This window comes from Crinia signifera, chromosome 6 (assembly GCF_055691185.1).
Source record: "Crinia signifera chromosome 6, ASM5569118v1, whole genome shotgun sequence".
NCBI classification, from domain to species: Eukaryota; Metazoa; Chordata; class Amphibia; order Anura; family Myobatrachidae; genus Crinia; species Crinia signifera.
The window spans coordinates 239,540,624-239,567,275 of record NC_139222.1 but is presented as its reverse complement, the minus strand read 5'-3'; the positions used below and the strand labels follow the sequence as shown (position 1 = coordinate 239,567,275).

General features: G+C 47.3%; 1 protein-coding gene across 2 annotated transcripts; it reads left to right on the top strand.

The window, feature by feature from the left end:
* The first annotated feature begins 746 nt into the window (after nt 1–746).
* On the top strand, nt 747–15,027 carry SYCE3 (synaptonemal complex central element protein 3). Of its 2 annotated transcripts, none has more exons than XM_083145599.1 (3): nt 747–888; nt 4,677–4,785; nt 14,797–15,027. In XM_083145599.1, exons 2-3 carry the CDS (start codon nt 4,677–4,679, stop codon nt 14,952–14,954), a joined length of 267 nt encoding a protein of 88 aa, XP_083001725.1. In that variant the 5' UTR covers nt 747–888; the 3' UTR covers nt 14,955–15,027. The 2 variants fall into 2 exon arrangements, with proteins under 2 accessions (XP_083001725.1, XP_083001726.1); XM_083145600.1 differs by lacking the exon at nt 747–888 and adding an exon at nt 3,463–3,597.
* Nucleotides 15,028–26,652: the final 11,625 nt, after the last annotated feature.

Genomic DNA, 26,652 nt, shown 5'->3' with positions numbered 1-26,652 from the left:
GCACTCCGGAGGCAAAAACGATTCAGCAAGAAAAACTTGTGTATTAGGGTTAAGCTTTCGGGGTTTGATCCCCTTCCTCAGAACTCAAACCCCGAAAGCTTAACCCTAATACACAAGTTTTTCTTGCTGAATCATTTTTGCCTCCGGAGTGCCATTATTTGTTGGAGTATTTGCATTATTTGTTTTTGGGCACCTGGGCCAGTTGTGATTGCTGAGGAGTGCCGGCAGGATTGGACATATATATATATATATATATATATATATATATATATATATATATATATATATATATACATGCTGTATGTCTAGTGTCTCTGTGACTCCAAAACACTGCCATCTGTTGGCAGTAAGTGAAACATCTACTAGCTTTCAAAGCATTTGCTTTGAGCAGGCTTACTAGTGTGTATATATATATATATATATATATATATATATATATATATATCTACATTTGTTTATAAACAGATGTACATTAAAGGTTCTTTTAATACAATAAAAATAAAGCATACATTATGTAACTGCACCTTCCAAGGGAACCATTCACACACCAGTTTCCCTGGATGAAGGATTTAGTTAAATAAAGATCAGACCCTGACCACTTGTGTCATTTTAGTCACATAGAGTGTTACATAATGGAGTGTGTAACTGTTATTAATCCTAAACCATAGATAAAATGAGTGAGCAGCGTGTTATATCAGAGGGGAGGGAGGGGACTCCCTAGTCAGCTGTATCAGGGCCTCATGTTATTGCCATGGTAACTGCCGCCAGAAACAGTTTGTGGCAGTTGCAGAGTGAGCAGATCCAGGCAGCAGTGCGGAGGCAGCTCAGGGGAGGATCTGGGAGCCCTGAGAGGAAATTTACACAGGAAACACTAACAAACAGTATAAGGTGGATACAGGACAGCCAGATAATGCCTAAGCATACTTTATGACCATATGTCCCAGTAACAATGCAAAAGTCTGTGTATGTAAATTGTATGCTTACTCAAAATAATGGTCTTTCATCACTGCTGGTCTGAAAGTAATTCTGTCTAGACTAGAGTATACTAAAATCCATGTAGATAGATACGATAGATAGATAGATAGATAGATAGATAGATAGATAGATAGATAGATAGATAGATCAGAAATATATTGTTTCCTATTTTGTGCTGCTATAAGTATATGGAATAGCTCTTTATCCCAGAAGTGTTCCTCAGACCAGTGCTGCCCAGTAAGGGCTTCCAAATGCCCACCCTATAGAGATAGTGAAGAAAGATGGTGGTGCACAATAATGTAGTATTTCCAATTAAACTCACTTTTCACTTCAGCAGTAAAAAAACTCACATAAGTACATGTGTTATATAGTACATGCTATCACACATAAAGGGCCCAATTCAGCCCTGATTGCAGGGCTGTGAATTCTGCAGTACAGCGCCATTGCCAGGGACACTGCCAGAGTGATTGGTGATATCAACACTGTGACTATATCTGTACAAATGGTTTATGGCTACTGTATATAACACATATAGGGCCTAATTCAGACCTGTTTGCTAGGCTGCATATGTTCGCAGCCTAGAGAACAGGTAAACACCACCCGCAGTGCGACTCCCCACATTTACATGTACATTTACACATCCCTTCGCATTCAAATGTCACTGACTGGTGGTCACCGTCTAGAATGACTTTTATTTTGACCAGAGATGAACGGATTTGGGGCGGACCCGTCTGCGTGTGCAGGGGAACGCCCATCATTTTTATGGTGACACACATAAAACGCTATGCGTTTCCCTGCACCAGCCTCCTGTCCACTCCCCTCCCCACCCCTGATGGGATACGGTCATTGTGTCTACAGCAAGTTGGTCAACAAGCGTTGGGTCGACACTGTTAGGTCGACATGGGTCAAGGTCGACATGGGTCAAGGTCAACCGGTCATTAGGTCGACACAAGCATTTGGTCGACAGGGTCTAGGTCGACAGTCAAAAGGTCGACATGGGGTTTTTCACTGTTTTTGGAGCCAACATGTGCCGACAGCAACTGCCTCTCTTCATGGTTCACTCCATCTGCCAAATTCCGTCTTAGATGGACAAAACCATGTGCACTGCAGGGGGGGGGGGCAGATGTAAAATGTGCAGAGAGAATTAGATTTGGGTGAGTTATTTCGTTTCTGTGCAGGGATACTACTGACTGCTTTATTTTTACACTGCAATATAAATCTCACTTTTTAGTAAAACCCCACCCAAATCTAACTCACTGCACAAGTTACATCTGTCCCCCCCTGCAGTGTACATGGTTTGGTACTTGTTTCCTAGAACGGCGCCCACTAAGCTATTTGCTTAGTGGGCTATTCTGCGTACTGAAATCGCATCGCATCACATCGGCCATTTTAGTGCCATGCGATGTGCGATGCAATGTGATTTTTCATGTAATTTATTCACTGCTCTGTGTGCCCAAAGGCATTGCATCGTATCGCATCTCCCGCAAAATCACATGCGATCGCATGCGATTTTATAGGGCTATGCGATGCATTGCGTTTTGCCTACGTTAGCGTACGTAGGAAATCTGGGCGACGTTCTAGGAAACAAGTGCCCATGGTTTTGTCCATCTAAGAAGGAATTTGCCAGAAGGAGTGAACCAGAATAATGCCCTTAGTCCTCTCTCTCTCTCTCTCTCTCTCTCTCTCTCTGCCCGATTCTCTGCAACGGGGAGAGTGTGACTCGGGACCCTCCATTAGATCCGGGCCTGGGTAAAAAGTTTGCAGAATGCAAAGGGATACTCTGCGCTTGTGTTAGGTTAGTATATGGAGAAGAGATACAATACAAAGGATGCAGACTTGAGAAAGTGGTAGGTGAAATATAGAAAGTGAGGGAAAAACATTATTAAATAAAAGTAAAAATGGCAATAAACTAAAAAAAATTAGAAAATAAATAAGAATAAAAAAATAAAAATTTTAAAATAAAATAAAAATAAAAAATATAACTTTGTGCAACAATGTTTAACACTCTTTTGCAGGGGTTGGGAGGGTGACAGTTCAAGCTACCTGAGAATGTTGATATTTCAGGCTGCTGAAGACGCTCGGCTCCTGCACGCAGCGGGCGGCTTCTCGGTGACGCCACCTGCTTCTCCGGCTGTCAGCGTCTTGCGGGTGTGGGTGGCCAAGTCTCCTCTGGTGGTCCCTCTTGTGAAGCCAACACGTTTCGCATCCATAGGATGCTTTTTCCTCACCCCCCTCCACCCAATCTAAAGTCCACTGCACATTTGAAATCTTCCCTAGCTTTAATGGTTGTGAACTCATGGGGAGATGTATTATACAAATTAGTAAAGGGGCAAAGCAGGAAACAGTGGCAGCGGGATGTAAAGTATACAGACATTCCTAACTTAACGACCAGGTTCCGTTCCTACGACCCGGACGTTAAGTGAATTGGTTGTTAAACGAGCATATATAAAACCCCTTAAGATTTCTGAGACGCTGTTCGTTAAACAGGCAGGGCAGGTCCTAACTGCGAGAGGGGAGGCAGGCAGGTCGTAAATCAGAGCAGACGGGGTCGTAAGTCCGAGGAGTCACAGCACGGACGCTAAACGAAGGCCCAGGTCGTAAGTCCGGGTGGTCGGTAAACAGGTAGGTCGTTAAGTGAGGAATGTCTGTATAACATCTTGGATGCTGGAGTGTGGGAGTGAACATTAACCCCATCCGGTGATCTTGCTAGACATGGTCGGACTGGCCATCTTTCACTTCTGGTAAATGCCAGAAGGACCAATGGCCAGTTGGGCTGATTTGTCCATCCAGGGTGGCAAGTCCAGCGGCTCTCTCTGTGTCCTGATCGGGTCCAGGAGAGATGGCGGCATAATAAGCGGCAATGCCCGGCAGTCCTGCATGCCAGGACCAGCATGTGCATGCACATGTACGGCATGTGCACAAGCACAACATCAGCATGCATAATATGCACAAATGCCAGGGCCGATTTGGAGGCCCAGTCCATCCCTGCTGCTAGAGCACCCTGCCAAGTGCTGATGCGCAGTGTCTCTAACTCATACTTACCTACTTTCTGGCTGCCCTCACTGGGAGTGAAAAGGGGCGGGGTAGAACAGCATGAGGGCTACGTGTTTTGGGGCATGGCCAGAGCAATCAAAAAGCTTTAGCCCAGTCGGTGATTCAAGTCATGTGACATCATCTGCCCGCCCCAAACATGCAGTGACACGTATGCATTCATATGTGTCTGCTCAGCGTTTCCAAAGTCACACCCACTGTTTTTGTGGGCATGCCCATGAAATGATGGGTGGGCCCATTGGAAAAGCCCCCTGCCAGCCAATCAGGCAGCGAGCTCCCCGACGAATAAAAAAATCACCAAAGGCTCTTTATCGCGCATGCACAGACCCCCACCCTCGGGGACAGGGAGGAATTCGGACCTGTGCAAACAGGTCTCAATCTGCTCCTATGTCCCAAAGGGTGGGTGTAGTGCATTGGGTTGGTGAGTGTAAGTATCCTATGTTTTCTGTAGCACTTCCCTTGTAGCCAGAGCCTCCACACATCTATGATTGGCACTAGGACCCCATATCTGAATTTCTAATATCTGCTCATCTCAGGATTACCTGATTCCTGCTTGCGTTGCGTTTGTTTTTCTTTCCAAAACTATTGTTATTGCTGTTAGATTTAAAAATAATTGACAGTTAAAATATTTAAATTCATATTTCCACTAGATGGCTGCAGCAGATACGGAGAGTCTAAACTACAATGAAATATCAAAGATGTTGCAAGATCTTAACAAGGATCTGGAAATAATGCTGGAGCAGATGGAGAAGTTATCTGGTATGACAAGCAAAATAAACTGGAATATATACATTTTTAGCCTCAATTATATAGATACTGTATCATATATATCATATAATCCATATTTGTAGAGATGTGCACGACCCCCCAAGGTATTTGTTGTAAGCAATCATTGTGTTTTTTCAAAACCATGTTTTGATTCAGATTCAGACTTTGGTCTGGTTTAAATCGATATTAAAAGCAATAATCATTGATAAAAATATCAATAAAACAGCTACAATCATGTACATTTTGCAATACAATCCCTGCAGTTAGGAATTAATATCCACATTCCGAACTGCAGTAAGATTTGAACCAGGCCTCAGTCCGGATCAGATCTCCTTGAAGGATTCAAACCAGTTTTTGCGTCAGTTTGGATCTACGCAATTCGGATGGATGCGGATTTCTAGAGAACTAACCGCACATCCCTACTGTTTAGCCTGGGTACAACAAGATATTATTGTCTGTTCTGAATTGTACTGCCAACACTCGAAAGCCACATTTACAGTTACTGTTGCCCTGGGTACAGTGAATATTACTTAACTAGGTGATTCATCGCGCCCTACGGGCGCTCTTCACACCGGCGTAAGGGGCTACGCCCCTTAATTTGTGAACATTTGTATTATGAGAAATATGGTTAGAATTGTATGAAAGATGCCCTGTATTGCAGCTTCTGGCAGTGGGTGAGGGTCCAGCGTGGCAGCACAGGAGCAGGGGCGGGCTGGGCCGGGGGGCAGAGTGCCATATGCCCCCCGGGCCGCTTACCCACCCACTGGCTGCGGGCCGTGCTGCGGCTGGATCAGCTTCTCCAGCCCTCCTGCACTGGCCGCGGCTTACAGAACACGGCCGCGGCTACAGGAAAATGGCCGCCGGCCCCCTGCACTGAGGACATGTTCTCAGTGCAGGAGGCCGGCGGCCATTTTCCTGTAGCCGCGGCCGTGTTCTGGAAGCCGCGGCCAGCGCAGGAGGGCTGGAGAAGCTGATCCAGCCGCAGCACGGCCCGCAGCTAGCGAGTGGGTAAGCGCTCTCCCCCCCCCCCCCCTCCCTCACCCCAGCATATGTGTTTCTGTCACTGTGGGGGCATATCTGGCACTGTGTGGGGGCATATCTGGCACTGTGTGGGGGCATATCTGGCACTGTGTGGGGGCATATCTGGCACTTTGTGGGGGCATATGTGTATCTGGCACTGTGGGGGGCATATCTGGCACTGTGGGGGCATATATGTATTTGGCACTGTGGGGACATATGTGTATCTGGCACAGTGGGGCATATGTGTATTTGGCACTGTGGGGTCATATGTGTATCTGGCACTGTGGGGGCATATGTGTATTTGGCACTGTGGGGGCATATGTGTATCTGGCACTGTGGGGCATATGTGTATTTGGCACTGTGGGGGCATATCTGGCACTGTGGGGGCATATGTGTATCTGGCACTGTGGGGGCATATGTGTATCTGGCACTGTGGGGACATATGTGTATCTGGCACTGTGGGGGCATATGTGTCTGGCACTGTGGGGGCATATGTGTATTTGGCACTGTGGGGGCATATGTGTCTCTGGCACTGTGGGGGCATATGTGTCTCTGGCACTGTGGGGGCATATCTGGCACTGTGGGGGCATATGTGTCTTTGGCACTGTGGGGGAATATGTGTCTCTAGCACTGAGGGGGCATATGTGTCTCTGGCACTGTGGGGGCATATGTGTCTCTGGCACTGTGGGGGCATATCTGGCACTGTGGGGGCATATGTGTCTTTGGCACTGTGGGGGAATATGTGTCTCTGGCACTGTGGGGGCATATGTGTCTCTGGCACTGTGGGGGCATATGTGTCTCTGGCACTGTGGGGGCATATCTGGCACTGTGGAGGAATATGCGTATTTGGCACTGTGGCAGAATATCTGGCACTGTGGCGGCATTTGTGTCTGGCACTGTGGGGGCATATGTGTATTTGGTACTGTGGCGGAATATCTTGCACTGTGGGGGCATATCTGGCACTGTGGACATCACATTGTGCGGTGTAACGGGCATCATGGTATGGGGCGTAATGGACATTACGGTGTGGGGAGCATTGGGTAATTGCCATCACAGTATGGGGTGTAATGGGCATCAAGGTGTGCAGCATAATGTGTAATTAGCATCACAGTGTGCGGTGTATTGAGTAATTAGCATCGCAGTGTTGGGCGTAATGTGTAACTGGCATCATGGTGTTCAGCATAATGTGTAATTGGCATTACGGCATGTGGCTTTATGTGTAATGGGTATTACAAGGTTCGCTAAAATGTGCAATCTGCAGGTACACAATACAATCATGGTACAGGCAACGCCCCTTATGATAGGCCACGCCCCTAATTTTTCGGCGCGCCTACGGCGCGCAAAAGCATTCCTTCCGACGGTGACTTGGCTGATTATGGGCCAGTGCTCTGGACTTGCCCCCTAGGCTAAAAGTTGCCAGCCAGCCCCTGCACAGGAGTACCGGACGGTGGCCCTGAGTCAGTGTCTCCTCCTACTGGGTGGGAGTTAGGGTGCATGAGAGCAGGAGGCTGGGATATGAGGCATGATAGGGGCATGTGGGCAACACAGCGTCAGCGATTACCCAGTGGTGGAAGTTACGGTTCAGGAGAGCAGGAAGCTGGGTAGTGATAGGGGTGTGTGGGCATACGGGGGACTAAAGAGGGTGGTGGACACTGTGCAGCTTCTGCCAGTGGGTGAGGGTCCAGCGTGGCAGCACAGAAATACAGGAGTCAGTGTCTCCTCCGACTGGGTGGGAGTTAGGGTGCATAAGAGCAGGAGGCTGGGCGGTAAAGCATGATAGGGGAATGTGGGCAACACAGGGTGAGCGGGTCTCCACTGGCGGAAGTTACGGGGCAGGAGAACAGGAGGCAGGGCAGTGTCCTCCCACATTGATGGCAAAAGTATTCAACATCGGCCATAAACCATCGATTATTTGAAAATCATTGATGGTCGATGGGCATCCCTAGAACTGGAGGAGGGTGGGGGACAGTATGCAGCTCCCGGCAGTGGGTGAGCGTCTCCTCTTACTGGGAGGGAGTGAGCGTGCATGAGAGCAGGAGGCTGTATAATAGTGGTATGTGGGCAAGACATTGATAAAAGTTGTGGCGCTGGTGCAGAGGGCAGTGGGGAAACCTGCAGTGCGGCAGCCAGGGCCGGATTTCCCACCTAGGGGCGGTACCTGCTTGTGGTGGTACAGGATCCCCCATTGTCACGGGGGTACGTGAAATGCGGGAGCGGGGGCCGCGGAGGTCCGCTGGGGGGTGGAATTGCCGGAAGGGGGTCTGCAAATTGCGGGAGGGGGGGGTGGTGTGTGGGGATCCGCGGTTAGCGGGAGGGGGCGGGGGTCCGCAAATCGTGGGCGGGGGCGCGGGGGGCTTGAATCATGGGAAGGGGGGTCCGCAAATTGCGGGAGGGGGGTTGTCGGGGTTAGTGAATTGCGGGAGGGGGGGTTGCGGAGGTCCGTGAATTGCGGGAGGGGCGCGTGGGGTGACGTGAGTCAAGGGGGGGTGGTTCGGGGGTCCGTAAATCACGGGAGGGGTCATGAATCGCAGGAGGCGGGGGTCGTGGGGGGGCTGCGAATCGCAGGAGGGGGGGTGTGGGGGGTTGCCGTGAATTGCATGAGGGGGGCGTGAATCAAGGGAGGGTGGGCGCAGGGGGGTGGTGCGGGGGTCCGTGAATTGCGGGAGGGGGCATGAATCGCGGGAGGGGGGGTCGTGGGGGGTTCCGAATCGCAGGAAGGGGGGTATGGGGGGTGCCGTGAATTGCGTGAGGGGGGCATGAATCGCGGGAGGGGGGGTCCCCGAATGTGTGAATTACGGGGCGGTCGCAAATCGCGAGAGGTGCCGAGGGGGCCCGCAAATCGCGGGAGGGGGGCGCTACGGGGGGTTTCGTGAATCGCGGGAGGGTGGGTCGTGAGGGGTTGCGAATCGCAGGAAGGGGGGTGTGGGGGGTGCCGTGAATTGCGTGAGGGGGGCATGAATCGCGGCAGGTGGGGTCCCCGAATGTGTGAATTAGGGGGCGGTCGCAAATCGCGAGAAGTGCCGAGGGGCCCCGCAAATCGCGGGAGGGGGGCGCTACAGGGGGGTTCCGTGAATCGCGGGAGGGGGCGGCGCGAATTGCGGGAGGGGGGTCGCAAATCATAGTAGGGGGGGGGGTTGCCGTGAATCGCGGGAGGGGGGGTCGCGGGGGGCCCTTTTAATGCCGGGAGGGGGGGTCGCAGGGGTCCCGCGAATCGCGGGAGGGGAGGATGCAGGGGTCCTGCGAATCGCGGGAGGGGGCTCGCGGGAGGGAGGGGTCGCTGGGGTCCCGCGATTTGCGGGAGGGTCGCGGGGGTCCCGCGTTTCGCGGGAGGGGGTGGTCGCGGAGGTCCAGCGAATCGCGGGAGGGGGTGGTTGGGTCTGGGACGGATATTAGACAGCACTTACATCGACAGCCATTACATCGACACCATTAGTTCGACAGCTCAATAGGTCGACATGGTTTTAGGTCGACATACCATTAGGTCGACATGTCATTATGTCGACAGCTCATTAGGTCGACAGCTCATTAGGTCGACATGTTTTAGGTCGACAGAGTCTATGTCGACAGTCAAAAGGTCGACATGGGTTTTTTCACTGTTTTTTGGCCGAAATGTCGACACAGTCAACATGGACACAGTTTGAAGTGTACCGCAGCCGCTCGCTATGCTTCGGGCACTATTTTATTCTAGTGGATAGTAGGGCATGAAATACCGCCTGTCGGCACATGTCGGCTCAATAAACAGTGAAAAAACCCATGTCGACCTTTTGACTGTCGACATAGACACTGTCGACCTAATGGCAGTGTCGACCTAAAAACATGTCAACCTAATGAGCTATCGACCTAATGAGCTGTCGACCTAATGAGCTGTCGACATAATGACATGTCGACCTAATGGTATGTCGACCTAAAACCATGTCGACCTATTGAGGTGTCGAACTAATGGTGTCGATGTAATGGCTGTCGATGTAAGTGCTGTCTAACAATAGTCCGGATACCGGGGTGGTCGCGGGGGTCCCGCGAATCGCGGGAGGGGGGTCGCGGGGGTCCCGCGAATCGTGGGAGGGGGGGTTAGCGGGGGTCCCGCGAATCACGGGAGGGGGGGTCGCGGGGGTCCTGGCAGAGGGTAGGGATGTGCAGGAGTAATGGTGGATGGTGGCTGTGGAGTAATGGTGAATGGTGGGCGTGTACTGTAGCCCTGGCTGGGCGGGGGGAGGTGATGTCAAGGGGGTGGAACGTCAGACACATGAAAGTGAAACTGTTCTACACAGGAACGTTCTCCACAGGGGTTGAGTGACAGATCTGGCTAAATATATAAGAGATATTATAAATGTCCTCATGCTGCTCTGTCCAGCACATCCAGAAGGTGCAAGATTTGAACTGAAAATACTGAACTACAGCAACTAATCAGCCTAGTGCAAGTTAAGCCATGAAAGCACGTTTGTGATCATTAGCTGTGTTAATTGTAAACTTTGCATCTAGACACAGTGTGGCAGATGTATTATGCCTGGTGAAGAGTTAAACTGAAGATTAAGTGGAAGGAGATAACGCACCAGCCAATCAGCTGTGTTTGAAATATGGCAGTTGGGAGTTGATTGGCTGGTGCATTATCTCCTTCCACTTTATCTCCAGTTTAACTCTTCACCAGACTTAATACATCTGCCCCAGTGTTAGTAAATGTGCGCACCCAATGAGTTTTGTTTACTAAGAAAAGACACCCATATAATGTAGCTTCCATCTCCGGTGCTGCTGTGTGCGCTTTGGAGCTGCTCCAGCTCCCTCCTTCAATCGGTGCTGCTGTGTGCGCTTTGTGGCTGCTCCCGCTCTGGATGACTGGCCTTCCCTTCTTCAGTCAGCGCTGCTGTGTGTGCTTCGGGGCTGCTCCCGCTCCTGGTGAATGGCCCCTTCCACCACATTAAATCAGAGGTGCTGTGTGCACTTCAGGGCTGCTCCCACTCTGTTTTACTGATCCTCCCTCCTTCAATCAGCTCTGCTGTGTGCTCTTCGGGACTGCTATGCATGTATGTATAATATTAGATAGATGTAATGTTTTCTGCACCTAATTATCACATATATCAAGACCTAGTGAGTGCCGCCGATCTTCATTGCAATATATATGTATATGGAAGGGGGGGGGGAATGTTGTGTCTAGGGGTGGCCTGAACCCTAAATCTGCCCCTGAGATGAGACCTGTGTGCAGCCTCCTACGTTCGGGCCTCCTCTTCTTTCCCAACTAGCGCCACTCTAGTGCACAGCGTAGTAGAGTCTAAGCACTACAGGACTCAGCAGGGCCGCCGAAAGGGTGGTGCCATGGGTACAGCTGTCCCAGGCCCTGGCCTCTGGAGGGGCCCGGGCAGCTGCCCACAGCGGCACAGCCCCCCCCCCCCCCGCAACCTGCCTCCGGGCCTCGCCCACCCGGCAGACACCAGCCAGGCACGCACAATACACAGTGCAGCCTGCAGAGCGCCGAGCCTAGGACACAGAGGGGCTCGGCACTCTGCAAGCTGCACTGTGCACTCTGTACTCCGAACCGTGAAGGAGGGAGATGGAGATGCCGCCGCCATCGCTGCTGCTGGATGCTGGTAAGTAATGGGTGGGGGATGGCACTGTGCCTCTGGGGGCCCAGACTGAAGGTCAGTCCCGGGCCCCAACATTTCTAGCGGCGGGCCTGTGACGCAGACTCTCGCATGTGCAGAATTCTGAAAAAATGGCTACCGGGCCATTTTTCTGCAATTCCAGAAGCGCTGCTGCCTTCATCATGGGACTACGGAGGGGTAAGTATTAAATATGGGTGCCGTGTGGGCCCCCCTGGGACTCACGGATCCGTGTGCACCACGTACATTGCACCCAGGCCACTCCCCTCTTTCGCTTCACTATTTGGGGGCATGTCAGCACTCTGAGCTGCTGGCATGCCCCCTGTCCCTTTTTCTCTTGTGAATAGATGCTGTATGCATGCGCACAGTATCTATTCACTGCAAAGCAGTGACAGACAGGAGCTCCAAACTGCCCCACCATGGGACATTGCTGCCCATGGATGGGACAGTGGCAGGGGCGGATTGGGGAATAAAAGTGGCCCTGGAAAATATCTGGAAGTGGCCTCATGTGGGCGGTAGCAAATCATTAATGGGTGGAGCCAGCATAACATGGAACCCATGGGGCAGCCCGGCGCCCACGCCTTTCTATGCGCCCCCGCACGCCGTCATGGGGTGTCATTTGCCATGGGTGCACGCACCCTATCTCTGCACATGCGCAGAAACGCAACATTGGTCCTCCGAGCGAATGCACAGAGGATCAAAGAAATGTGAATAACCCCCTTTATCCCCAACCAGGGATATTTGGACAAATATATATATATATAGATATATATATAATCTGGTAATAATGGGCGTCACTCCGGGGCTTGCGTGAAAAACTCAGTGGAAGTTTATTATTCCTTACGGTCTACGCCGTTTCGGGATAAACCCTTCATCAGGACCAAAGTATGGAACAAAGTGCAACTTTGTTCCATACTTTGGTCCTGATGAAGGGTTTATCCCGAAACGGCGTAGACCGTTTGGTCCTGATGAAGGGTTTATCCCGAAACGGCGTAGACCGTAAGGAATAATAAACTTCCACTGAGTTTTTCACGCAAGCCCCGGAGTGACGCCCATTATTACCAGATTGTATTGGTGGTGAGTAAAATCATCACAGGGGAAGGCACCCGGGCACTAAAGCTCCAGCAAGCGGGGAGTGCCGGACATTATCACGTTCTATATATATATATATATATATAGTCAGTAGTAGCTTAACTTATGCATAACACCCAAACCATTTGCCAGTTGTATCGCTGCTTATACTGTACGTAAAGCCCACAACAGTTTCTGACAGTAGTAGCGCAACTTACATGTAACCCCCACACCAGCTGCCAACAGGAGTAGCGCTGCTTATACATAACCCCCACACCAGCTGCCGACAGGAGTAGCGCTGCTTATGCGTAACGCCCACACCAATTGCCAACAGGAGTAGCACTGCTTATGCGTAACGCCCACACCAATTGCCGACAGGAGTAGTGCTGCTTATACGTAACACCCACACCAGTTGCCAACAGTAGTAGCGCTGCTTAAACGTAACACCAACACCAATTGCCGACAGGAGTAGCGCTGCTTATGCATAACGCCCACACCAGTCGCCGACAGGAGTAGCGCTGCTTATATATAACGCCAACATCAGTTGCTGACGGTAGTAGCGTGGCTGCCTGTACATATGCCGACACCAGTTACTGACAGTAATAGAGCTTTCTGTACATATGCCGACAACAGTTCCCGTCACTAGTAGTGTTGCCTGTACATATGCTCACGCCAGTTGCTGGCGGTAGTAGCGCTGCCTGTACATATGCCGACACCAGTTGCTGACACCAGTAGCTGACAGTAGTAGAGCTTCCTGTACATATGCCGACACCAGTCACATTAGAATCACATGGTACTCACCTAGTTCAGGTGGCAGGCAGCTCATGCTCTCCTGTTGCTTTTTCCATCACTCATTCTTGCTCCCTTATAGCCCTGTTAGCTCTGCCCCTCCGGTCGTATCCCCGCCCCTTTTCGGTCCCGGACTCGGCTCCCCTCATAGTCTGACTATGGGGCGGGAGGGGTGAGTGCGCTGCTCGGGACAGGAGGGGGGGGGGCGCTGCTCGGGACAGGAGAGGGGAGGCGCTGCTCAGGACGGGAGGAGGACTGTTGCCAATACATACTTCATTTGGATTCAACCACCACCTGCTTAACTTTGGATTACAAAAACCCCAATTTTAAGCCTCCTACACAACTTTCGCTGCTCGGGGCGGGAGGGTGAGTGCGCTGCTCGGGGAGGGGGGAGTGCGCTTCTTGGGGAGTATTCTGCAGGTTCTGGCATGTGTCCCTTGGTGCACGCCTCCCCAGGGCCGGACTACTGTACCATTTGGAGAGGAGGACAGTGGGCAGGAGTGGGCATCCAGCAGCCGCGAATGCTTCTGAATAATACATGGGGAGGGGACGGCCCGGCCAGGGAATGACTCAGGGACAGTCACAGAGTAGGTGAATTCTTTTTCTGTATTTCGGCCTCACTGGCGTCGGCCTCCCGGGAAACCTCCCAGTGGATATAATGGCCAATCCGCCCCTGGACAGTGGGATAGTCACAATAAGTCACCAACTGCTTATATTTGGGACCTATCTCGGAGAGCCTATTCCAGCATTTGGAACCAAACTACTGGCCATAACCCAGTCAGGTATATGGGTTATATACACACACCAATTCCAGTTGATCTCATCTCCGGACCTACCATTTGGTGAATATTAACCATCAAGGGAGCACCATAAGAACAAGCAGGACTGCATCTAAGTATACACTATCTTATCCATTGTCCTCCATTATTCAACAACTTATTAGAGCTTTATCAATCGATTGAATTTTACATGTTATTATTATTTTTTATGCATCACTACAATTTTAAATGAGTTAATGCTTATTCATTTATAATAAATTCTTATATTAATGTAATACTCAATTAATCACTTTTTACTTTTTAATTGGTAGTGCTCCACCTTTTTCTTTTTCTTCTTATATGTGAGAGAATATCACACTGTCAAAACACAGAGTAAAGGTAGTATAAACTTGTTCAATGGGTCAGGCTCAGTGTTGAATCTGATTAAAACCCTCCCATGATGAGGCTGCTGCTGCTGTCCTCCATGGGCCTGAGAAGCATTTGACGAGCTCCACCAAGCAGAACTCAGCACAAGCCTCTCAGCCTCTGACCTCTTGTGCAAAGTCTCATGGGACTTAGTCAACTCCCAGTAAAGAACTACACACTTGTGCAGTCAGTGTGCCTTGGTTATTAATTAATTATTGTCACATTGGCAGATAGGTGAAGCTGCAGCACTACCCCACTGCCATGCACAAAACCCCTTTAGCTAAAAGGTTTTCCGTAATAAATAAGATTTGTAAATATCTTTATTTATATCTTGTGTTTGCTATTAGTGAAAACTACATGGATGGCTTATGACATGGTAAAAACACGCAGCAATCCTGATATGTTGGAGAAAATGAGAAGACTGGAGGAGAAATTCATGCATTGTAAGGAGGAGATCGAGAAAAAGTGGAAAGAAATGATAGCTGAAACCAAGCCAACGGCATAAAGATTTAATACACCAGAATACTTCTCTTTCTGCCTCACCAGTTCTTTAAAGACATTAAATGTGGTTAAAAGAAAAAAAATTGTTAGTATTATTAATTTGGTCAATTGCACTCATAAAATATTGTCTCATTTAGATACCTTTTGGTGCACACAATGGGGTAAAGCAGACTTATTGACCATAACAACCAACCAGATTATATCTATCAATTTCTGGGATGCAATAGAGAAATTATAACTGGAATTGGTTGCTATAGTAACACTTCTAGTTTTCATTTTTAGTAGCTTTAATAAATCTGCACCAATGGGTTAATTTAGTTATGAAACATAACACAGCATTCTAATATACTGTAACCATGAAAAAGTAAGCCACATTTGAGAGCTCAAAGGTGCTTGCATTGCATACCTCCCAACTGTCACGATTACAGCGGGACAGTCCCGCTGTCCCACCCGCGGCAGGCATTGTCCCGCTGCGGGGGGTGGCAGTTGGGATTTTGCAGTGTAAATGATTGCCGCTTTAAAAAAACTGGAGATTTCTCACCAAATCTCTCACTTTCTGAATCTCTCATCCTATTAAATCTCACCCTTGGTCTGATGTGTGGCCATCATAACTCTCCCCATAATGCCTAACCCTAACCTTCCCTCCCGCAGCCTCTAACCTCCTCTTCTGAAGCCTTACCCTACCCCAACAGTCTAAATGTAACATTCTCTCCTGCAGCCTAATCCTAACATCACCTCTCTCAGTCTAAATGTAACTGTCTGCATTCTGTGAATGTTGTTGTCACATGGCGACATTTCATAGAGCCAAATGTATTGTGTCAACATTCTAACAATGTCGACATCATTATTTCCTGCATTGTGGTTTCAACATTTTGACTGCATCAATTACATCAGCAAAGTAGCATAATGTGCCCTCTCTTAATGGGCAGTATTCAATGAGAAAATTCTCCGTGCATGGAGAGCGTTTTATTTCGCTCTCCATGCACTCTCCGTGTTTTTGCGGAGATTCTCCATGTTTGGAGATTCTCCGTCACGGTACTTTATCCACTATTCAATGTGGCTGATGCTCGCCGCCACTCGCGGCGAGTCTTAACCCCTGCAGCGGACGAGCGTCCGCGGCAGGGAGCTTTCAGGGAGCCGGGGGACGGAAGCAGCCAGAGAAATTAAAGTCTCCCTGGCTGCTCCAGAGGAATGTGGAGGGGAGGTGGGCTCCCCTGGACCCAGGCAGCACAGGCTGCCCCCCCCCTATAGCCAGCGGGGGACCCAGTATTCACTGCACCCGATCGTGCATATTAACGATCGGGTGCAGTGAATATATGAATATCTAATGAGCGGCTCGAGCGCTCCGGCCCCCTGCTGGCTGCACTGTGTAAAAAAAAAAAAAAAATATTTATTTTAAAATTAAATATATATTCATGTGCTATAAGCACATGAATAAAAATAACATGCCCCTTCACAGAAAAAAAACCCTGATTTTTTTACACCAAAATAAAATAAAAATAAAAAAACCTTTTAGTTTAAAAGTTCACATTCCAGCTCCCCATCAAAAGATGGAGAATTGCTACACGGAGAGACACGGAGAAAATCACTTAGAAAGACGGAGAATATTTCACATTGAATAGGGTTGCTCGCTTTTGGAGAGCAAAATGCTCCGTCCAAGGCGAAAAAAGCAAAAAAGGAGAATTTTCTCATTGAATACTGCCCTTAATGACAGGGTTTTACATTAAGTGCAAAGATGAAGAAAAAAAATAAACACTGATCTCCATGTGATGTTTTGTAATATATAATTTGAGTATGCCACTATCAATACAGAGGTCTTAAAGTCGTAATATATCATACTTTTATTTGCATCTTAGTATGCATACAGTGTTAAAACCATCATGACAATGAGGATCATACTTTTCATATTGCAGCAATGACCTTCAATAATCAGCAGGTGGCAGTGAAAGGTAAATGTGTTACCACAAGCCAAGAAACAAATATACTCTGTAGAAACTAGTGTGTACAGTGTACAGTTCAGCAATCATGTCTCAAATACATTAATTTATTTTTTTTATATTTGGTTTATTACGCCTACTCTACATTCATGCATTTAACATAAGTTAAATGTACTGAGGGTAAATGTGCCCACACACTATGCAACGTTTCCACTCTGAGAAGTGGCATACAACCCCCCACCCCCCTCCCCAGCTACCCAGGAGCCTCCAGGGCAGCAGGATCACATGTGATACATCACATGCGTCCTTTCTGTATGCAATCCCCGTTCCCTGCCGACGGGAGAGATTTCGACATGGAGATCACACGTACAGTACCAAATTGTTGACCTATTGACTGTCTACGACACTGTGCGGTAGATTTATTAAGAATGGAGGCCTACCGAAGAAGGGATGTTGTCCATAGCAACCAATTCTATCTATTATCTTCTAGAAGGTACTAAATAAATATGAAGTATAATATGATTGGTTGCTCCCATCTTCAATAGAACATCCTATCAATACAAGATCCCATCTTAGTAAATTTACCCTTGTCTATCTAAAAATCCACACCACTAGAAAACATGTCAGTCATCTCCTCATGCTTTAATATAACAAGCTTACATAAATGGCAACACGTTGGAATCCTGTAGTAGTTCATTGTGGTGATAGAAGAAAAAAACAATGGTCCAGATTGATGAGAGTTCATGTTCCCACTCACTGGCTTCTGCGTGAGCAGTGAAATCATTTTTAAGGTGGCCATACACACACAGATTTATCTGCAGATCTGTCTGGTTGGAACAAAAACATGGTTGTGGATGAGAGCAAATGACAGTTGACCATTTGCTTGGAAATGCTGGAAAACTGACAAACTGTCACTCATCCATAACCATGTTTTTGTTCCAATCAGCCAGATCTGAAGATAAACCTTACTAGTGTATGGGCACCTTTAGATTGAAATGATCAGAAAGTATAGTAACAAACACAGTAATGCAATAAGATGGTAATTGAGCATTTATACAAGTGATTTGGGAAGGAATTCATGTGTGCGTTAGGTTACACGTATGTTTTACTTGGTGTACACATATGGTCAGTAGATACATTTTTTACTCACGCGTCCAGTCATCCCATTTGGTATCTGAAGTCAGTAAGTCGACACCATATGATCAACATGTATTGGTTTGACAGGTACAAAAGGTTGACAGATGAAAACAGTTTGACAGTGCTTAAGGTCAACAGATACAAAGGTCGAGAGTTTGAAAAGGTTGACATGACAGTGGTCGATACAGAAATGGTCGACATATTTTTTTAAATGTTTTCCCAACATTTGCTTGATTTACTATTTGCGAGCCCCCTTGCCTGAGGTGTCGTGAGCAAAGGGACCCCGCAAGGGAATATGTTACTACTGATGAAAAATACAAAATTTGACCAAAAAAAACTTGTCATCCATTTTTGTGTAAACCATTGTAATGTTGACCTTTTGACCCTCTAAGCCTTTTGTACCTGTCAACCTTAAACTGTCGACCTTATATCTGTCTAACTTTTGTACTTGTCGACCTAATGCATGTGTTGACCTATTGACTGTCCACCTAAACACTATACATCTTTTATAATACACCTATCCCATTTTATAGCATAACTTGAATGGTCCCAACTATTAAACTGATCAGTTGTTATGATTAAACCACAGCATACACAGTTAGAAACATCAAACATAGAATATAACAACAAGTAAGAACCAGTTATCCCATCTAGTCTGCCCCTTTTTAACCATATTGGGTACTTCTGTAGTTTCACGGCGCCGCCGCGCGCACACTCTGGCTCAGAAACTTGGCAGACTGCCAGAGGCTCTGATTAACCGTGCGTGTGCCGCTCTAGCTCAGACAGAGTGTGCTCGCGCCGCTCTAGCTGTACTGACAGCTACGTAAACAGCGTGGCGGCCGGGCAGCAGCAGCGCGCTGCCCAGGCGCTGGCAGGCACTGTGGTACTTGTAGTTCCACAGTGAAATAGGCAGCGCCTGGGCACCGCTGACAACAACGGGGGCAAGTGGACACACCCCGGGCACAACGCTGACGTGCTGGGGCTTGTAAAGTACACACCCCGGCACACCGCTGTGTCCCCCATGTACACGCTAAATTCAATGGCTTGCAGTCTAGATCTAGGCACTAATGCGCCTGGATTCACACTCCCTGCAAGCCTGGGTGTAGGGGTACATCTAAATTTAGACGCAAAAGCATCTAAATTTAGCTGGTTTAGGGGTACACTATTAAAACCCGTCCACAGTGGCACTAGTCGACGCAACAGCTGTCGACCGTGTAAATCCCACTATCCACGCCCACCCGAAGCGTGGCGAGTGCAGCGTGCCCCGCGAGGGGCGGCGGTACGCGTCCTACGACCTTTTCATACCCCCACTATCCACGTCGGCGTGGAGTTGAGAATAGATTAGTGTGGCGAGCGCAGCGAGCCACCGTGCCCGAAGCGTGGCGAGCGCAGCGAGCCCCGCGAGGGGACGCTGACACCTGTGAAGCCCGCGAGGGGACGCGGATACCTTCACAGCTATCCCCGTCCCCTCGCGGGCTTCACAGGTGTCAGCGTGCGCTCGCCACGCTTCGGGCTCGATGGCTCGCTGCGCTCGCCACACTAATCTATTCTCATCTCCACGCCGACGTGGATAGTGGGGGTATGAAAAGGTCATAGGACGCGTACCGCTGCGCTCGCCACGCTTCGGGTGGGCGTGGATAGTGGGATTTACACGGTCGGCAGCTGTTGCATCGACTAGTGCCACTGTGGACGGGTTTTAATAGTGTACCCCTAAACCCAGCTAAATTTAGATGCTTTTGCGTCTAAATTTAGATGTACCCCTACACCCAACTAAATCCAGACGCTTTAGCGTCTAAATTTAGATGCCCCACCACCTTTGCGGCTCCCAGGGAGCCTAGATTCAGACGTCTAAATCCAGACTTCCCCGCATCTTAGCGGCCAGCAGGGTGCCGCCTGGATTCAGAGGCTTTTGCGCCTAAATCCAGGCGCCCCCCTCCTTCTTAGCGGGTTGCAAGGCGCCTGGGTTCAGAGGGTTTTGCGCCTAAATCCAGGCGCCCCCCTCCTTCTTAGCGGCTTGCAGGGAGTGTGAATCCAGGCGCATTAGCGCCTAAATCTAGACTGCAAGCCATTAAATTTAGCGTGTACATGGGGGACACAGCGGTGTGCCGGGGTGTGTACTTTACAAGCCCCAGCACGTCAGCGTTGTGCCCGGGGTGTGTCCACTTGCCCCCGTTGTTGTCAGCGGTGCCCAGGCGCTGCCTATTTCACTGTGGAACTACAAGTACCACAGTGACCTGCCAGTGCCTGGGCAGCGCGCTGCTGCTGCTGCCCGGCCGCCACGCTGTTTACGTAGCTGTCAGTACAGCTAGAGCGGCGTGAGCACACTCTGTCTGAGCTAGAGCGGCACGCGCACGGTTAATCAGAGCCTCTGGCAGTCTGCCAAGTTTCTGAGCCAGAGTGTGCGCGCGGCGGCGCCGTGAAACTACAGAAGTACCCCATGTTGTTACCTCAAACCCTATTTGGTCCTTATCTTTGTAAGGATATCCTTATGTCTATCCCATGTATGTTTTAATTGGTCTTCTGCCTCACTGGGAAATTTCCTAAGAGGGGAGTTCTATTTCACATGGGATGTTGCTATGGGCAACCAATCAGATGCTGTCTATTATCTTCTAGTGGGTGCTAAATACATAAGTAGATGCTGATTGGTTGCCCACAGTAACATCCCATATGCAGTAGAACTCCTTTCTTAGTAAATTCCCCCCTCAGTCTCTACCACCTCTGGCAGTAGGCTATTCCACTTTTCTGTGAAGTAATTTTTCCTCAAGTTTCCCCTGAACCTCGCTCCCTCCAGTGTCAGTGCATGTCTTTATGTTCTAATACTTCTCTTCCTTTGAAGAATGTTCCCTCCTTTACCTTGCTAAAACTATGCTCTGTTTTAAAACCAAAATATATTAAATTCCTAATAAAATATTGTAAACACTTATTGGTTTATTCACTAAAATGGGAGTTCTATTGAAGATGGGATGTTGCTATGGGAAACCAATCAGACTATCTTCTCTAGATGGTGCTAAATAAATAAGTGGATTCTGATTGGTTGCTATGGGCAACATCCCCTGTTCAATAGAACTCCCATCTAAGTAAATAAACCCCTTAAACTTAACAACATGTTTTCCACTTATTTTAAACTGTTTCCCCTGTTTAATTACATATCCTTATGACACATCAGGGAAATACTAGCTTCTTAGCAGTTTTACACAGAAAGTGCTGTTTTGTATTCGAAAATGACAGTTACAGTAAGTCCTTGTAGTACATATCATATTTGTAAAGGATACTGCTGACTGCTATTATTTAACTGTATTGGTCCCTTCCAGCATTATATAAATATACAGTAGATGGTAAAACTACTTTTCTCCAGAGATATACAGGCAGATATACTTAGATTTGGGTAGTGATAAAGTAAAGATAGATAAACTAACCTCCAGTCTGCCCCTAACTGACATTTTGTCAGTCTGTAACATGACAGTTAGGAGCTAATTAGTTGCCATTTTTTTCTCTCTCTCCACGTCATCACTCTCCAAGACAGTGCATCTCAGCCATAATGTTTTACTCCACAGTCTGCAGCCTTATGTATTACAGCAAAACATCCTTTTGGTAGCAGAACTGCAAAGGTTCAACTGGATCATATCTATCCATAATATTGCAAGCAATCTACTCCAATAGCAAACTTGCTTTGCTCACAGATGTGTGTTGGATCCAGTAAGGTGATCAGAACAATTTTTGGGTTGGAGCATAATGAGATTTTGCTACAGACTTTTTCTTTTTTAATCCACTTGAAATGAATAGTTGTAGATAGTTGTGGATAGAATATATATATATATATATATATATATATATTCCACCCAGCGGCGTAACTACTTTTTTTGCGCCCCCCCCCCCCCCGCCGGACATTTTGGGCGCCCCCCCCCCCCCTTCCCGAAATATTAACCCCCTCCTTACCCATCCCCATTGCCGCCGGCGCTTCGGCCTCTAACCCGTCACGCAGATCTGTGTCGGGTGACGGGCGGTCCCCGGCTCCGGCTGCAGTGCTAATATAATAACAGACACTCGGAAAATGGCTGCCCCCATACAGCATTATGGGGGCAGCCATTTTCCGAGTGTCTCTTATTATATTAGCACTGCAGCCGGAGCCGGGGACCGCCCGTCACCCGACACAGATCTGCGTGTCGGGTTAGAGGCAGCGGCGCCGGCGGCAATGGGGTAAGGAGGGGGAGGGCAGGAGTCGGGAGCCGGGACCAGGTGGTAACTATAGTCCCGCAGACCCCCCAGGCGCCCACACCTGCCTAGCGCCTCCCCGCCACCGCGGGGGCTGCGGGACTAAAGTTACGCCACTTGTAGATTACAACACACAATGGGCCTGATTCTGACCATAGCAGAGCTGCGGAAATCGCTTTTTGGAAACTTCCACACTTCTGCACATGCGCGAGCCCTGAATCTGTGATCACAGGAAATCACAGTTTCAGTGTTGCCCAGGGTCGGCGGCACAGTGTTGTGGGAAAGATGCAGCATTTTGTGGGAGCAGTCCGGGCAATGCAGGTTCTGCAACACAGAACATGGCAAGCAGACTGCGACCCGGAACATGTGCAAGAGATTCACTGTGTGCGTCGCAAATCTTTGTGAGCACATCATGGGATGGGACCAAGCGCAGGGCAGCCTTACCCTAACGCCGCCAGTTGCAGTTTTGCAAAGTGCACAACTGGGTCTGAATCAGGCCCAATGTCCAAACAACCTATAAATAAGTTTATATTCAACAAGGTCTTAAACAATTTAAACAGATGTTTGTGATAACGACCCACGCAGAGTTAACACAATGGGACATGGGTAGCCTACTCCCTGGGTGGGGACTGTGCTGAAAGCAGCTGACGCAAACACTGCTTTTCCATTTTCCATTGAAACACGCGCAGTCGTCTCCCTATTTACGCAGTAGATGGCATCATCCAGCACAGCACATTTGAAGGGTATCTTGCTTCCTGGAAAGGTTGCTGTATCTTCACTCCAAACCTTGGTAGTGGTATTGTATTTGAAAATATTTACAGTTGAGTCCTTGTATATGTCAAATCTATAAAGGATATTACCAACTGCCACCATGTCACATGATCGGCCCCTGCTGGCATTAAATGGACATTCCTCCCATTGGTCATGACTGGGTTTATACTTCAATAGGCGATAAAATAAATGTCCTCCTGAGATATAAATTTCTCCTCCACAGGCCGCAGCTTCATGTGCTACAGCAAACGAGCCTTTTGGAAGGGGAGCTGCAAAGGTCCATTTGTTTGACCTCGGATCATATTTCTCCATTGTATGTAAGCACTCTCCTCCAATGGCATAGAGATAGCCTTCAAGTGGGATGAGCTTCAGTTGGGACCTTGCTTGTAACATCGGTGCAAGCTGGGTCCAGATATCAGTCAGAGGATTGTAACAAAATAATTTGTTGGAGCATACTGAGCTTCCATTGGTCTTCTGAATGCCTCCTGCAATGAACAGGTAGTTGTACATAGAACATATGCTACACCCTTTTAGACAGGCTTCATCTGGGACAGTGGTAACTCTTTTCCATTGATTTGTCTCCATATCTAATGAGTAAAGTTGAGCTTTGCATTGAGATTGATCTGTCTCTGCTGAACATTTTATTTTTGCATTCAAGTCAAATATACTCTTCGTTTCAACTATACAAAGAGACACATTTCCTCTCATTCTTAACTGAAGAATCCTCTCTCTCTCCAAACCAGTTAAATGACTATAAATAGCAGAATTCTTTAGCACATTTAGGTAATTGTCACTTATTACGGTGTAGACTGATCGAAGAAGCTCTGGGACACGGTTCTTTCTTGCCAACTTTAACATTTGCAGACAGTTCCCCAGTGTTAGCTGAAACCTCTTCGATTCATCTATATACTGAAGACCTTTTGGAATGCATATAAAAGTTCCTCTTGCTACTTCTTCAACTGGCCCATTCTCCAAAGAATGAAGTTGCGATGAGTAATATTCTGTCAGCAAACATAACATGCTTTGTGCTTTGTTTTTCAGTGTGTTCCCGTGTCGCGATGGTCCAGAATGAATGTTCTCACAACTCTTAGTCATTAGGGGCAGCTTAATTTTAGAAACAGCTTGGTCATTTGGTAAAATAAGCTCTGGGTTTTCAGCAATTGAGGACATAATATTTTTTTTAGATACGGAAAAGTCGTCTGCCTTCACTGGACACATTGGTTTTGTACTATCAAATGGTAATGACTCATCGTTTTCCTCTTTATGACTGGGAATAGAGTTACACCTTGTAAAATCCTTTTGCTGTTCTTGTTCAAAACATGTGAGATTGGAACTTAAGCGTGTCTCATCATTACTCCATTTTTCATTTTCAGTAGGTGGCAACAAAGAATCAACCATGTCACATGTTTGATCTAGACCACATTTGCTAAGGCTTCCAGTGAAGATATTAGATCCCCCATTTAATGTTTCAACATTTTGTTTTTTTTCAGTTTGTTGTGTTTCCTTTATAGCTGGTGAAGGGGTATTATTGTTATTGCAGAAATATGGATGCCCCCAACTGGTAACTTCTTTAATAGGCAACGTAGTGTTCTGAAATAAGGCTGATAATGTTTTTGTAATGCCCGCCCATTCATCTTTACCATAGTTGTCTTCTAGCTTATACGTCTTTGAAGAATTACCAACAGGGTTGGCCTCCGGTTGTGTGTGATTGTTGCCGAAACTTCCATTAGTGATAAAAGAATAACGTTCCTGTGTATTTTGATATTCTGCATCATATTTATGCCAGGTATTAAATGCCTTTTTATCTTCTGTGTTATTAATTGATTTAATACTTGAAACAAACTCAGTCTTTGTTATTGGTTTTGAATTGGACGTATCAAGAGGGGAAGAATCACACGTAAAATTCTCAAGTGTTGGGTATTTGGGTTCTACATATGTGGTATTGCATGAAATGGGACTTACCCTTGAACTTTCCACACTAGCATCAAGTCCATTAATTGTTCTTTCTAAACTGAGATTTTTCAATAGATCTTCAGACATCATTTTAGTCTTTGAAATCAAAGTGCTGTCTTCTGCATAGTCCTGGCATTGCTTGTTCTCTTTAGAAATATTAACTGAATATCCAGATGCATGTAAATCCCAGGGGTACATCAGGTCAATGTGTTCTGTAGAATTATATACGGTGGTAGTGGTCCATTTTAGTACATTGCTGTTGTTATGATGACAAATTGTGTTGTTCGTGTCGTCTCCAACTATACTTTTTAATGCAACACACTTAGAAGAGTGAAACAGTTTGGTTTGGTTTCGAGAATGGCGATCAATCTGACCCTCTGCTGGAGAAGTTTTTTCTTTGTTCTTTTTATTAAGACTATTACAGAAGAACCTCTTTGATGGAAAGAACGTTGTGTTAATATTTTCTTCATCAGTCATATGTCGTTCTACAACATGTGTAGAACCTAGAATTGAGCTTGTATTGGAAGCTTTTAGTTGTTCGTGCACTTCTTTTATTTTTCCATCCGTAAAAATTATTTTGTTCCTCGTGTCTGATTGGCTTGTGCATACAATATTAGCATCCAGTTGGAATGTTTCATGTTGTGAGAGTTCTTTACACCATTCACTTGTTAATATGAAATTTTTTGCTGAGGACAAAGTTGTGGTTTTCTGTTTTATATCTGAAGGTCCATCTGTATTCTCATGGCTTCTTTTTAGTATGAGATTTGGATCTTTGTCAGGAAGCAAACTATCAGTAGGCCTCGATGTATTGGCATTTCTATTCTCCTCTGATTTGGAAAGATCCAGAGCACATAAAATGTTATTTCTTTCTAGTTCATTGTTAGCTCTCATAATACTGTCTTGCACAACTTGTCCCATAACTGAGCTCCATACATTATATTTATTGTCCACCAAGTAATTTGAGTAGTTCACCATATTTAGCTTTGAATCACAATAAAAAACTCCAACTTTTTCATAAGTGTCCATATAAAATGTATCACCAGGCAAACCCATACTAACAGTTCTGTGCTGTAAAAACTTCTCAGAGCCAGTGTTGCCATGACCAATTAGCTCTTGCTGGCACTGTAGGGACTTCACATTTGCCTCCTCAATGCATTCACCATTGCCTGGACTTGTTTTAGAACTGCTCTCCAGCACCTGAACTCTCTCTGAACTCTCAGAATACGGAACATCATACCGGTGTGTGCAGCAGCTAGTGGGCACTTGTTTCTGTGCCTCACTTGTTTCAAGGTTCACATAGTCTGATAGGAAAGCTGGCATATTCACATCTGCTTCTCCTGAGTTCAGCAAAGAACACTGAGGATTATCACCAGGTGTAAGTGTGCTGGAAACTGGAATTAGCATTTCTGACGCTCTCTTCTCACAGGAAAAGTCACCATCAATGTTTAATGACATCTCTTTCCTAATTCCCTGGACATCATCATTATTTTGAGAAATGCAGGATGTGTCTAGAGCACATCTTGAGATTCCAGGTAGCGGGCAGTCATATGGTAAATGTGTAAAATTTCTTTTGACTCCATCACTGACCTGTGTTCCATGTGCCGTCTCTCCTGGTACTTCATCAGGCACATGAGGATCATTCTTTGGGGAGTTAGGATTCACCTGTCGGTCTGCTTCATCATCCACCGTTCT